This window comes from Chlamydotis macqueenii, chromosome Z (genome assembly GCF_036417535.1).
Source record: "Chlamydotis macqueenii isolate bChlMac1 chromosome Z, bChlMac1.mat, whole genome shotgun sequence".
In the NCBI taxonomy this organism is placed as follows: Eukaryota; Metazoa; Chordata; class Aves; order Otidiformes; family Otididae; genus Chlamydotis; species Chlamydotis macqueenii.
In genome coordinates this window covers 25411198-25426064 of record NC_141593.1, presented here as the reverse complement: position 1 = coordinate 25426064, position 14867 = coordinate 25411198, and the positions used below count along the sequence as shown (strand labels likewise).

The following is a 14867-nucleotide window of genomic DNA, read 5'->3' as shown; positions in this document are numbered from 1 at the left end:
GCTTATTTGTTCTGCATTCACTCTTCAGTTCTTTTTTCTTTGAATATTTTTCAATGTTTGTCAAAAAGGAAGTAGATAAAAGTGTTTCATGCTTACTTGTGAAGTATAGTCTTTGCTACAAGTCATTTTCATTTCTGCCCAAGTGAATTGCCATTCACTTACGGGGAAGTTTAACAGCTTTCCACATCTCTTGTCAAAACAAGTTTCATTAGGTTTTTTGTTTGTTTCTTTGTTTTGGTGTTTTGTTTGTGTGGTTTTTAAAAAGGACTCAATTTCTTAGCCTTTGATTCAGTATGTAAATAACTTTCTATATTATTTCTTTGGGGTGTGTTTTATATTTTATATTTATATAACCTGAAGATTTTTGCAAACAGGTGAATATGAGTGGTCCTGTCTGAGTTCTAACACTGCTCCTTAGGTTATGGTTTTTGGTAGAGGAGGCTGCTTACAACACTGAGCTTAATTCCTTCTCAATACAAAAGAAAATGATGGCAAAGAGTGGTTATTAGTCACCTTTTATTTGTAGCATTCTCACCAGGGAAACACACTTACTCAGTTTGTTTATTTACATTCATGTTGCTTTTCTTAACTTACAACGTTTTTCTTGGCTTAAGTGCATATTATGGTGAAGTGGTGGTCCTGCAAAGTTTTATGACAATCGCATTTTCTGAAGTAACTGAAATTGCCTCCTTTAGAGTCTTAAACTACTGAATTACCCTTTTACTGAAGATGTTAAAGCTGATTATTTCATATTTGACTTCTGAGGCTCTTATGAATGCGTAGGAAATAAGCGTTTTATGGAAGAAATTTTTTCATCCCACACTTGCACTAAGTGCTCTCAACTTTAGTAGTGTTTGATAATGGGTCATTTGTAAAGTTTTCCTAATAAAAATAAAAGACCAAGGATTCAGTGTATATGCATATTTTTATTTGAAAGGCAGTTTTTTCTTTTTCTTCTCTTAGGTCTTTTTGGTATAATACTAAGTTCAGAGACATTTATCTTTTGAACATAGAGTGATCTGTACTGCACCACACTTTATTTTAGCCAAAAGTGATCCTTTGTGGTCAAAACTGGATAAAGTAAGTCCTAATTTTGTTAATTTTTTATTGTACTATCAGTGTACTTCAGTGCTTATAACTTCTATTAACATCTTGACCTAGTAATTGAAATTAATCAAATTAATACTGATTTTCTTAATGACAGGATTCCTGAAGCTATCCCTTCATCCTTTCTCTATGTTTGTACATGAAGTTAGCTGTTATAATTTTGTTTTGTTCTTGCTAAAGTAAGAATAGAAGAGTTTAAATAAAGGGAAAATGTGAAGTTTATTTTGGGCTCATACTGCAATAAATGAGGTGTCAGATTTTGATGAAATATTATTGGAGGCTTTTATGAGTTTTACAGAAATTAAAGAAGCCTTAATTTAGATCCTTGTTTTAGCCATCTTAATAATTAAAAACCATATAGGGGGGACTCTTTAATAATTATGTTGCTGTTTGTAACATTGGTATTTTTTTACAAGCTGTGGAAACTTACTCAGGGGATCTGGGATGTAAAAGATACTCCTTTGCATCTGTAGTATACATCTTGATTCCTACAATTAGCTTTTGAGTTCTGGGAGAAGTAGGCGGTTACATATCTTAGTAGCTTCTTTGCAGCTCTCTGTTGGCATGAGCATCTGTGATAGCAAAGTTGTCAGAATTTTATGTTCTTTAGGAGGACTGGTACACAATTTACATACATCAAATCATAATTCAGTGTGTAAATAAATTATTCAAGTTTTCCATACTGGTGTCATTTTCCAGTCCTAATATTTCTTCACAACAATATGTTAATGCTATTAATAATGCAAAGTGTTAACAACCTGCATAATAATACTGTGTTCACGGAACTGAACATTCTTAGAAATACTTTTTATCTTTCTTATAGAATTATAGAATAGTTAGGGTTGGAAGGGACCTTTAAAGGTCATCTAGTCCAACCCTCTAATGTATTATTTCATATAATGTATATGTGTATTACAACCTTATGTATTATTTTATTACATGAAAATAATATGAAAGTGTTTAAGTTTTCACACAGCACACAGGGTTTCTGTTGCTGAAACTGAAGGATTTTTACTGAAGACAGGCTGGAGGAGTAGCGCAGGATAAAAAACAAGCCATTTCCTTCAGGCTAATTCAGTCAACTGTCCAAAAAGATCCTAAATTTGAATAAAGATAGAGGCACTTGAAATTGTTACCCTGATTTTACTACTGTTTCAATCTCTTGATACTTTCATGTACTAGATAACCCTGTCTGACTGGTTCAGGTGAGTATCTGTGTCTGCTCCAAGAGGAGTTTGATTGGAGTTTTATTAGTGGTATTTTTCCACTTGTAAGCATCCCAGGTTACGAATAAAGCTTCCTACACAGTGATGCTATTCTGTGGTTCCTCTCCACCTTTTTGTTTTGTATTAGCTGTTGGCATCGATTGCCAAAGTCTTCCTCTTAAGAAATCCTTCCAGTAGCAATTGGAAAGTTAGCTCATGCGCTTGCAAATTATTCTCTTACTCCCTTCCCCCCCATTCCTAAATCACAGGAATAATAGGATAGTATTTAGTTGTAGCCTGTCTTCACAGACTTCTCTGATTTCACACCCTACTTACTCAGTATGATGCTGACAGAAATGTAAAGTATTCTGTTAGAGGAAACAGCTCAATCTTGCAGCAGCCTCTTGAGGTGACAGCATGCCAAAAATGTCTTGCTCTTTGCCTAAACTGTTCAGAGTTAGTGTTTCATTAGACTCTAAACCTTTACCCACTTTTTCCAAGTTGTTTTAGTGAAAAATTTACAAGATTGTGTCACCACAAGCTACATGTTTTCTCTATGTCAGTTTTCCATTAAAATAGTTGCTACTTTTCCTTAGCAGTTTCCACACTGAGATTTTGTTCACATTTTGCATAGTGCTTCTTCTGCATTTCCCTTAAATATTTTCATTTTCATTTTGTCTGTGGCAGATGATCCACTGGTTTTATCTGACAGTGTGACACCTGTTGTTTTATTGTAGCTTTTGTGATTCATTTCAGTATGGTGAATGTTTTACATATTTTTTTCAGGCCTCTTAATCTGAGACCAAGATAATATTCAGGTCCTATACATGTTAAGTGGCTGAAAATTTTATCAGTTGTTATTCATGTTTTCCGTTCTGTAAACCTTTAAGCTTTGGTGGAGAAGTAATGTCATGTCCTCAAATAAATGTTTTCTTCTTAATTCCCACTAAGGTGTTATATATTTGCACACTTTGTCATCTGATACTAGAAACGTGTTTTGTTTCACACAAGAAGCTGACAAAATAAAACACATCAGACCACTATTTATGAGACTTTTTAAAGACAGTTATTTTTTTCCATCACTAGTATCATCATGGTATTTTTTTTCTAACTGTATGTATAACAGTGTGATAGAGAAGGTTTTTGACTGGCACGAATTGGTGTTTAAAGCTTCTGCTATAAAACTGAGCTTCTAAGAGTGATTTGAATAAGGAAGGGGGAAAGATTTCTATATGCTAGGGGCAGAGACACTTTCAGGAATAAGGAACAGCTGAAAAATGTTGCAAAGACTGGAACAGGAAATGGAAGCAATCTTGTGTTCATTCCAGCTTTTCGAACCGGGGGGAAATAGTGAAGGGGCATTTGCCTTGAAGAAAGTATTTCTTGGGAATTGTGCCCATTACCTTCCAGTGCTTGCCAGTAACAACGGAGTTATTTTGTAGCTAATTGATATGGGGATGCTTATAAGCTTGAGATGAAACTTGGAATGTTGTGTGGAATGCAGTGCTTTTTTTCCTTTGTCTGAAGTCTAGCAAACCTGTTCTGGTAAATGTGTATGTTAACTGTAAGAGATTGTCCTACTGTAAGTGAAAATTTTATGAAAATATTCACCATCGTAGTCTTTTATTTGATAGAAGAGCTATGAAGCCACTCCCATTCCTAGTTACCATTGTAGTAGCTCAAGTGCTACTAAAGGATTGAGAAGAGTTCTGGTCTCTATATCACCTTCTGTTCTTTGAAATACAAAAGCTGGAGATAAACACAGCATTACTTACCTGATGTTACATGTTCGGAAGACATAATAAATAATAAACTGAATTAACAGAATGTGATTAAAATTTAGATATTTTTGTCAGAATGTTTTTTTAAAGATGGCTTTCTTGAACATCTTTACTTCAGCTGGCCGGTATGTTTCAGAAGATTGTGAGGAAAATATGAACATTGCCACCATAATTTTAAAAAGTCACCATTATGGTTCTTTAACAGCAAAACTTCATCTCTAAATGTAAAAATACATAATGACCTTCTTCAGTTTGGTTGCTAATAAGGCCCACTTAAGTCCTGGAGTGGGAAAGTGGCATTTAAAGAAAAAGTGTAACTCTCTCAGATTTGTGTACTTTGTGGTTGTTTAATAGAGCTGCTGTATGTGCGTGAAAGGGTGTGGCTCCTCCAAACAGGAAGGGCTCCTGTCACAGGGAGCAGCTTGAAGGGGAAGTTTAGGAGTGAATGTGCTTCCTGTGTGAGAGTAAAGCTGAAGTGGTTTATGAGTCAGCAACTTGGGGTAGGAAGAAATTATTTCTGTATGCTTTTCTGGTAATAAATACGTATTAAGTAATTTATGCCAATGTCACACTTGAATTCTGCTTGTTTTAATCTGGAAAAAAAAAGCCCACAGGCTCATGCTACAGAGGGTAAAATTTGCTTCCTTTAGTTTTCGAAGATCAATTTAATAACTCGACAACTTACCATATAATTAGAGCCCGTTGAAGGATTCGGCTATTTACTTTCATAAGCAACAAGGGAAGATATCAGAAGTTCACCTATCAAAGTACCTGCATTTATAAGAAATTACTGATGGCAGTAATTGTGTAGTAAAGGCTTAGTAAGCTCTATTAGTTAGATACCATGGCTCTACAAATTAATAGTAAAAGGAACAAATTAATAGTAAATGGAATGCATTAATTTTACCCTGAATTAAATAACAGGGTTTTATTAAAAACTGAAGCCATCTGTTTCTAAAAGATGAGCTTTAACACAAACAAAAGTTTTTAATTTGAGCTAGAAGTTACTGGGAAAGATTCTATGGCTTGTCTCAAGCAGGAATGAGGACTAAATGAACAATGGTCTTCTGCAATTTAAAAATAGTATAAGGGCAGGCTGAGAGAGCTGGGGCTGTTCAGCCTGGAGAAGAGGAGGCTCCAGGGAGACCTGATAGTGGCCTTCCAGTACCTCAAGGGGGCCCACAAGAAAGATGGGGAGAGACTCTTCAGTAGGGCCTGTTGAGACAGGACGAGGGATAGTGGTTTCAAAATAAATAGATTTAGATTAGGTATTAAGAAGAAATTTTTTATAATGGGGGTGGTAGAACACTGGAACAGGTTGCCCAGCGGTGGATGCCCCATCCCTGGAAACATTCAAGGCCAGGTTGGACGGGGCTCTGAGCAACCGGATCTGGTTGAAGATCTCCCTGCTCCTTTCCGGGGGTTTGGACTAGGTGACCTTTGAGGGTCCTTTCCAACTCTAACCATTCTATGATTCTAAGTAAAACCTTACTGTCTCCAAACACTGATAGAATTACAGATGGCTTTATATGGTGAGTACCGTTCTATGATTCTGTAGTGTGTCAGGTCAGCCACTTTACAGGAATACAAGTTGTCTTCATATTTGTGAGATGTTTTCTGAATAACTATAGAATGCTTAATCAATAAGTACAGTAAATGAATTCTGTATTTTTAATTGTTGTTTTAATTGTTTTTTTAATTGTTTTAACTTAGAAACAAATAGATTTTTTTTTTCAGGTATTAAGTCTTAGAAGAGGTACTTGTTTTCAAGAAGTACTATGGATGGTATGAAAAAAGTTAACAGCTCTTGCAATGATGGAGTTCTGCTTAGAATGGGTCTCAATGATAACAAAGCTGGAATGCAAGGTTTGGATAAAGATAAAATCAATAAAATCATCATGGAAGCTACCAAGGTTGGTTTGATTACTCTTTTCCTGGTCCTTTATCTGTTGTCTAATATCATAAGGCCATCTTCTTCCCTTCCCCAAATTTTATATCTCACGTGTGTAAATGGAGGGCAGCTTTAAAGAAGAAATGTATGTGTGGGTAGGAGAGGGAAGGATTGTAACTTAGGGTACAGTAGAGGACTGTTGGATTCATCCCCAGGGACATGGAGGAATACAGTTGAGTATGTCCTTAGGTGCTCCCTTTCTGCCTGAAGCAGTACATAAATAGCACAGCATTGTCCAGAGTTAATTGTGAATGTTTTGACTTCCTTAGGCCTCTTGTTTTCCCCTTTTCCATTCCTTTGCCCACCCTATCATTCATCAGCCAAGCAGATCTACCTCTATTGATCACCTTGCTGTAAGTGGTGAATTTGATATCATCGGGTTTTTCTAGTACTTTCAGTATAATTTCTTTGTGCTTACTACTTGGCTTCTTGACCATCTTCTCACTATTCAAGAGAGGTGGCCAGTAGTGTGCAGCTTTCTACCAAAGATCCACAGAGGACCCCACAAATCTACAAAGCATTGAAATATTAGCCCTCTTAATTCTTACTGGAGAGTCCTCATATAGAACTGTATGGGGATAGCACTTTGAGCAACTCTGGTTTTTTTTTGTTTTTTTTTTTACTTTTCCTTGCACAAATAGGTATTTCATTTGGTGTTGCTATGGGCCTAGGTTATGTGCTTGATATTTTGCTCATGAATTCTGTGTTGACTACTATTGTTCTGTGATAAACTGCAAGGGCAGAGGGCGGGAAGCAGAAAACATACTACAAACAGCTATTATTTGGCAAACCTTTTTTGGCTTGCATTTTCACTTTGATGATACTTTATATGCTCTCAAAGCCCCTGCTGATTAGATGTTTCTTCTACTTACTCTATTCACTCTTTCTTAAAAACACAGTGCTTTGTCAGACATAGCTTTATTAATGATATTTGGATAAATTATTTTGTCAGAACAGTTGCTGTTTCATTTCCTAGAGTGAACTGTAAAGTTTCAAAATGGATATACGGGCATCTGTGTGTTAGAGTGTATTTCTGTCAAAGAAAGCAAGAGCCTATAAATACTAGGTGTAGCTTGAAATCTGAAAAGAAGCATTGAGTCTTTTTCTTAATCTTTTCTTTAATATTCAAAATTACACCTAAAAACACTACCCACAATTATATTGCACCAAGATTTTATAGCATTTCAACTGTGAAATACTGCAAGAGACATGAAAAACCCCACAGCTTAGTAACAATCTCAAGTATTCGGTTGCTTCCCACGCTAACATTTTGGTGCGTATTTCTTTCAATGAGTCTCAACAAGTCGTGTTTGATTGCAGAGGGGAGAAAAGATTAAATACATGTCTGATACTGAAAGAAAACACAGTCTAATGTCTTCTAATTAGAGATTTCTTGTAAGCAATGAGACATGACACATTACAGTCTTGCCATTCATCCTTTGTATCATTATTATAAAAAATAATATTTTTGCTTTTTTGTATAAATGCCTGATTCTTATTTTACTATGGTTGAATTGTTGGCACAGTGACAGTATAGTAGTCAGAGGTTTTAAGCTAAAAATTTGACCTCTTCTGCAGATTTTATCAAGTCGTTCAATAAAAGACATTAACTTTTCCTGCCAATGTTTCTTCTCTTGTAAGTTAAGCAGATGTTGCAAGAAAAATATTTTATTTCCTGGTTTTGAATTTTCCTGTTTCCTATTTCATTGTATACCTCTTTTCTTTGTTGTGAGTCAGGAAGGGAAGTTACATTACATGTTCTCTACACGATTGTTTTTTTATGTTTTCATTAGATATCCTTTTATACATACCTTTTCTTGAAGGAACAATTACATACTTGAGAGCAAGAGAGCGTTTAGTACCCATTTGCTTTTCATCATCCTTTCCAAATAGCTTCTAATTCTGGAGTGTCTTTCAAGATTAAATGGTCAATGAAATACTCAACATTATAAATTGATTTGACTTTTACAGTGCCATTATTTATTTCCATGTAGATTCAATTATATGCAAGTCTGGTAAAATGTTTAGGCAATTTTTTTTTTTTTTAGAGTTTTTATACTCCTTATTTTGGAGGTATAGCAAATCATAGCCTGACTTTTATCTACTATTTTGGAATTTTTGTTGTCAAGTGTTAGTTCTCTGAAGAGTCCCTTATACTCATCGGAGTATAGGATATCCAAGATGGAGAAATGTATTTGCGTCGATTGAGGAAAGATATAAAGCACTGCTGGTTTCTTTTGTGTATCGTTTATATGAAAATCCAAAGTGTGCATTAGAAACCATTACTATGTTTTGTGTTTTCTGTATTTAAAGATCAAATGTGGTTGTTTAGGCAAAGACAAATAAAAACTTCAGTGTTTTTGCAATTTTCTTCCAGGGTTCTAGATTTTATGAAAATGAACTTAAAAAAGATCAGCAAGTTAACCAACGAATTGAAAAAATGATGCAGCTAAAAGAGAAAATTACAACACAACAGCTCTTGAAAGCACAGCTGCAGGTACTAATCTTGTAAGGACTTTTTGGATTAAATAGTGAATGATAAACATTTTGAGGTCCTCTAGTTTATTGCATTAAATTCTGGTGATAAGCACTATGTTAACTACCATTTTGTTGTTAGTCATGCAAGTGAAAGTGCACAATGTTTTTGTAATGTAATCTTAATAAAAACTTGCTAGAAGAATACATTGTAAAATCACTCTGAAATGTTCTCTAAATTAGTAAAATGAAGTGAATTCCTGTTCTCCTAAGTTTGATCAGTTTAAAGGGATGTCATTATGGCTTGTGTAAAAGTTTTGTTAAATACCTTGTTATTAAGTATCATATCAGTCTTGAGTTTAGTTTCTGTTTTTACAATATATGTATATTTGTGTTCAATGGCCTGCAATGGGATGAGGGCGATCACAGTTGTCAACTGTTCTGGATATAATTTATTCCTTATTTATGCTAATTAATGAAAACATCGTCATAGCAAGAAGTCACAAGAAAGACAAGTGGCCTGAACAAGAAAGACAAAGAGACTATTTCTCTTCTCAAATGCTGATAGGTAATAGTATTGATTGCACCCTCAGCAAGTTTGTTGACAACGCCAAGCTGTGTGGCACGGTTGATAGGTGGGAGGGAAGGGATGCCATTCAGAGGGACCTTAGCAGGCTGGAGGGATAGGTCCATGAGAACCTTGTGACATTCAACAAGGCCAAGGGTAAGGTCCTGCACGTGGGTTGAGGCAAGCCCAAGCACAAATAAAGGGTTGGTAGAGAATGGTTTGAGAGCAGCCCTGAGGAGAGGAACTTGGGAGTGCTGGTGGACGAGAAGCTCAACATGAGCCGGCAATGCGCCCCTGCGGCCCAGAAGGCCAACTGCATCCCGGGCTGCATCAGGAGGAGCGTGGCCAGCAGGCTGAGGGAGGTGATTCTCCCCCTCTACTCTGCTCTGGTGAGACCCCACCTGGAGTACTGTGTCTAGTTCTGGAGCCCCCAACATAAGAAGGACATGGATCTGTTGGAGAGGGTCCAGAGCAGGGCCACGAAGATCATCAGAGGGCTGGAGCACCTCTCCTATGAGGACAGGCTGAGAGAGCTGGAGCTGTTCAGCCTGGAGGAGGCTCTGGGGAGACTTTATAGCAGCTTCCCAGTACCTAAAGGGGGCTTATAGGAAAGGTGGGGAGAAGCTCTTTAGCAGGGCCTCTTGTGAAAGGACATGGGGTAATTGTTTTAAAATAGGAGATAGATTCAGACTGGATGTAAGGAAGAAATTTTTTTACAGTGAGGGTATTAGAACGCTGGAACAGGTTGCCCAGAGAGGTGGTGGATGCCCCATCCCTGGAAGCATTCAAGGCCATGTTGGATGGGGCTCTGAGCAACCTGATCTGTTTGGAGATGTCCCTGCTTCTTGCAGCGGTGTTGAACTAGAGGACCTTTGAAGGTCCCTTCCAACCCTAACTATTCTATGATTCTATCCAAAGTATTACTGAAAGGTTGTTAAAAGAACACAACAGCACCAAGATTGCAGACTAAACATTCGTAGGCTCAACAGAATTAAAGTTGCTTGTCGGAACTTAATTCCTTTCCTTTTTCATTTGTGCTATTATTCAGTCTTTAATTACATGATTGCTTGCTATTTTTCCCTAACAGGATGCCTACTTCATTTAGTGCACAGTGCAGACAGTGTTCTCTGAGTGGGCAGTTATTCAATATTTAGTGTTGTCGTCATTGTTCAATGGGTGGCCTCAAGCTTTTTGTTGTACACCTGTCTAATCCAGCTTTTAATGCAGAATTATTGACTTCCTCGTAGGCTTTTCTATGTTGTATACCACACTGTGAATTCTTTAAATTGCTCTTGCAATATTGAAGGAAAGTAGAGTGATATTTTTGTTTTGTAGATGAGGAGCTAAAGCACATGAAGATGAAACATATCCATTAATTTTCAATGCCATTGTCAGGATTATAGGTCCTGAGCTTTGGTGTACAATCTTTTTTGTTCATTGCAGATTTGCAAATCACTTCTGTAAATTATATGCCAGTGTCTCAAATTTATGACCAGAAAAGCTTTCAATTTCTGAGTACCTCTGAAAAGTTTGTTATAAGCCTGTGTGCCTCAACTGTTTTTAGTTAATCTTTAACATGGATTAGTTATGTCTCTGCTTGTCTGTTTGTTGTTTGGGTTTTGTTTTGTTTTGGTTTGGTTTTAGTTTTCTGGGGTAGCTTCTAAGTAATTTAATTATGAAGAAATAATTCCATTTCAGTCCTTCCTTCACCACAGAACTTTTCATTTTACAGAGAACAGTCTTATAAAATGAATGACATGAATGACACAGATCCTATAAAATTAGTGTATGTTTATGTAATTAAAGAATATATCATGCATATAGTGAAAGCCAATAGATGTGAATTGCTTTGGCTACCCTCATGCTGTCTTTTTCTGAACTTGATTCTTTGATCTTGCAACATGTTATTTTCTTTTAATGATTTGTATGAAGATTGCTTTCTATAGAATAAAAAAGAAACTTCAAAAAAGAGATAAATTCTTTCATGTGAGTCTTACTGGGACCTGAATTTCAAATCCCATGTTTGAAATATTTATACCACTTGCTCAAATAGCAGTTGTTTTTATTTCCAGTGGAATAACTGTTAACTCAGCTGCCATACTGTGTGAGAGCTGTCATTAGAAGGGGATAACATGCACACTTGTTTGGTGATTAATTTTGGATCTTGCTATAAAAACACCTTGAAATCTTGGATTTTGGTTCCATCCTCTGTGTTCAGATAAGCTCTGGTTCATGATTGTTGTTGCCTTTATTTCTTCATCACATGTTCTGACCCTTTTACTCTCTCCTCTCCTTTCTTTTAATTTATCCTATTCTGAATTTTCCTTTTCTTGTCCCACATCCACAGATTACTATCAGTTGTCTTTACCTATGCCTCCAGAGTCCTCACTGAAGTGCCCAGTCTCCTGGGCCAGCCAGTCTTTATCTGTCTATGTTTGATATTCTAAATGCCTTCCCCTTTTCCTGTCGCTTGCCTGCCAGCTAGTCTTCCCCAGGCCATTATCTCCACCTTTAACTTTGCCAGACTTTTTTGTCCTATTTGGTTTTCTTAATATGTGCTAATGTGTTGTTTAGTCAGCTTCTCTAGGTCTTCAGATATGGATATAGTCAGCTCTTTTTTTTAACTATGTGCCAGATGTTTTTGAGTTTTTAGGATCATCTGTTGCGCTTCTGTCAGGTTAATCGTTTTTCAATTATTGGTTAATTCTGTTCAGGTGGACAAACTTGTGATAGAACTGGAAAAGAGCCGTAACCTTAGCAATACAATTGTACACATTGACATGGATGCCTTCTATGCTGCCGTGGAAATAAGAGACAATCCAGAGCTGAAGGAAAAGCCTATAGCAGTGGGATCAATGAGTATGTTGGTAAGGCTGAATGTCAAGCTAATACAGAAATCAATTACATGAATCTAAAGCCAATAAACCATACAATAACGTAATATAATGACACCATTATATAGATAATTCTTATAAGTGTGGGAGAAAGTAACAAAATTAATAGAGGAAACATCTGTTCTTAGACTAGATCATGTAAGATAGATTTTATTTTTCAGTAAAAAGTGTACTGAAGAAAATTTAGTGGGAGAGGGGAATGCATATAAACTCTCACTCAGCCTTGTCAGTCTTTTTTTGCGTGGAGATATGGTATTAGAACTTCATTGTTTAACACTAAACCTCAAGAAAAACTTGATTGCTGAACACTAAATTTATCTTATCTCTCCTAAGTCCACCTCAAATTACCACGCTAGGAGATTTGGTGTACGCGCAGCCATGCCTGGATTCATTGCTAAAAAGCTATGTCCACATCTGACTATAGTACCGTTAAACTTTGAAAAATACAGCAAAGTGAGTAAAGAGGTGAGTCTGAAAGTGCTCTCTAACCAAAAGTCAGTGTACTTGGTTTTAGGCTGTATCAATACATCAGTTCTAGATAATATGAAAAGTCGTAGTTTAATATTAAAGTCTTCAGTAATATGGCTTTGAACATAAGTTAACAAAACATAGGTGCTTTTGGGCAAGGAGATGAAAAAGCATTGCATTCACCGTCTTGCCATTTTAATGAGGTCAGTAGTGACACTGATAGAGATATTCAAAACTGTGTAGTGAGCTAGTGATACCACTTCAGCCTTGTTATCTTAAAACTTCAAAACCATGGAGCACAGTCTAATTATTAGGAGGCTGCAAATACATAGGAAAATGGAGATCATTCATATATTTCAATATGCATAATTGTAATTTCAAATGCTAGTTACTGGAGATAGAAGCAAAGAGCATTAGTGATTTCTAAACGCAGATTCCTTTGTTTTGAAATAAGGGACTTGAAATAAAGAGCAAAAAATTAGGGAGAAATCACATTTGGCTTTAATGGGAGTAATTTTAAATAATGCCAGGAGAAATACTTGGGATACTCAAAATTCTGTTTGGTTTTTTTTGGTTTTTTTTGGTTTTTTTTTTTTTAAAAAAAAGGAAAAGAAAAAGGTATTTTGTAGGTCTTAAACTACTGCATGCGACAAGTCTCCTGACTTCAATAAAATTATGCCAAGATTTATTTATTTATTTTTATGATGCCTCAGTCTCTTCACATAAGTAAAGCTAATTACTAATTTTGATCTTACTTGTTTTTTCTCACTTCTGTTGTAAAAAAAAAGCATATAAAAATATAAGTATTCAGAATGGGTCTGAACTTATTAAGGATCTTGTATTTCATTATATGTATTTAATTTTTTGTTTGATGGGGTAAATATTAACAGTTCAGGCTGATATTTTTTTTTTTGTATTTTTCTCTTTGGATTTGGATTGAAAATATTTAAATTTATTTCATTTTTTCATTAAGTCTGAGCAGTGAATCCTCTCTTTAATCACTTTCAGAAAGATGAAGTGCACATGAACAAATTGTGATACCTAAGAAATTGACCAAAACTGATAGAGAAAACATGATGCAGTCAAATTTTCCTCCTTGTTTAAAAAAACAAGGTAGGGAGGGAAGAGGAGAAAAAGTAGAGATTTTATCTTGACCATTGTCGTGGTTTTGTTAGTGAGGGGGGGCCTAAGGTGGTAGCTTCTGTAGGAAACTGCTAGAAGTCGCTCCCCTTTGTTCAGTGGACTCAGCCGGGCCTAGGGCGGACCTGCTGCTGGCCAAGGCCGAGCCGATTGGTAGCAGAATGTCCCGTGGTAACGCCTCTGCGATAACGTATTTAAGAAAGGGAAAACAGAAAAAAAAAAGAGAGAAGAGAAGATGTGAAGAAGCTGAGCGGGGGCAGAGGCGCAGAGCGGGAGGCGCAGGCCTCATGGGCCTCGCAGGTCTCACCCTCTGGCCTCTCGCCAGGCGGCCGACTGGGCCCAACTCGGTCCAGCCCGGCTGCAAGAAGTGGAAAGGAGATGAGAAGTGAATAAGATGTAAAAAAAAGATCCTGAGAGACATCTACCAGCCTGTTGTGAGGAACGGCTGCAGACGCCAAGGTCAGTGCAAGAAGGAGGGGGAGGAGTAATGCGGCTCCTGGCCAAGATTCCCCTGCAGCCTGTGGTGACGACCATGGTGGAGCAGGTTGTCCCCCTGCAGCCCATGGAGGTCCACAGAGGAGCAGAGATCCACTTGGAGCCCGTGAAGGACCCTGTACCGGGGGAGGTGGATGCCTGAAGGCAGCTGTGGCCCGTGGAGGGCCCGCTGGGACAGCTGTTCTGGAGGGACTGCACTCCGTGTGCAAGAGATGACCCACGCCAGAGCAGTTCCACGAAGGACTGTGGCGTAGGGGTGGGACCCCACAATGGAGCAGGGGAGGAATGTGAGGAGTTCTTCCCCCAACCATGAAGCAGCGGCGTGAAACAACGTATGATGAACTGACCGCGACCCCCATTCCCTCTTCCCCCCTGTGCCGCTCCCGGGGGGGAAGGTAGTAGAGATAATGTTAAGCTTGGGAAGAGGGAGGGGTGGAGGGAGGTTATCTTGTTCTCTGTCTCATTATCCTGCTGTTTGTAGTAATAAATGAATAGTTTTCCCCAAGTCGAATCTGTTTTGCCCGTGATGGTAACTTTGAGGATTTCTCCCTGTCCTTATCTCAAACCTCGAGCCTTTTTTCCTTATATTTTCTCTCCCTGTTCTCTCGGAAGGTGGGGGGAGTGAGAGAGAGACTGCGTAGTCTGGTCCCGATCAGGGCTGAACTACAACAACCATTTAATTTATTATGTTGCCTTTTGGGAACAGTGAATATTTTTCTAACAAGTTTTGCCTGTGGCGTTAAGCAGTGCTTTAAAACATTGGCTGTAACTTTAGTTTGAATG

General features: G+C 37.4%; 1 protein-coding gene across 5 annotated transcripts in view; it reads left to right on the top strand.

Moving 5' to 3' along the window:
- The window catches only part of POLK (DNA polymerase kappa), a 35116-nt gene that overhangs the window by 4342 nt on the left and 15907 nt on the right, over positions 1 to 14867 (top strand). For 3 of the 5 annotated variants that reach the window (XM_086769996.1, XM_086769999.1, XM_086769997.1), the window contains exons 2-5: positions 5831 to 6006; positions 8422 to 8541; positions 11802 to 11954; positions 12315 to 12446. In XM_086769996.1, coding sequence (XP_086626122.1) covers positions 5872 to 6006; positions 8422 to 8541; positions 11802 to 11954; positions 12315 to 12446 — 540 coding nt within the window. In that variant the 5' untranslated portion in view covers positions 5831 to 5871. Of the gene's footprint in view, positions 1 to 1031; positions 1081 to 5830; positions 6007 to 8421; positions 8542 to 8988; positions 9088 to 11801; positions 11955 to 12314; positions 12447 to 14867 lie in introns of those variants that run through there. The other 2 variants (XM_086769998.1, XM_086770001.1) reach the window with 2 other exon arrangements.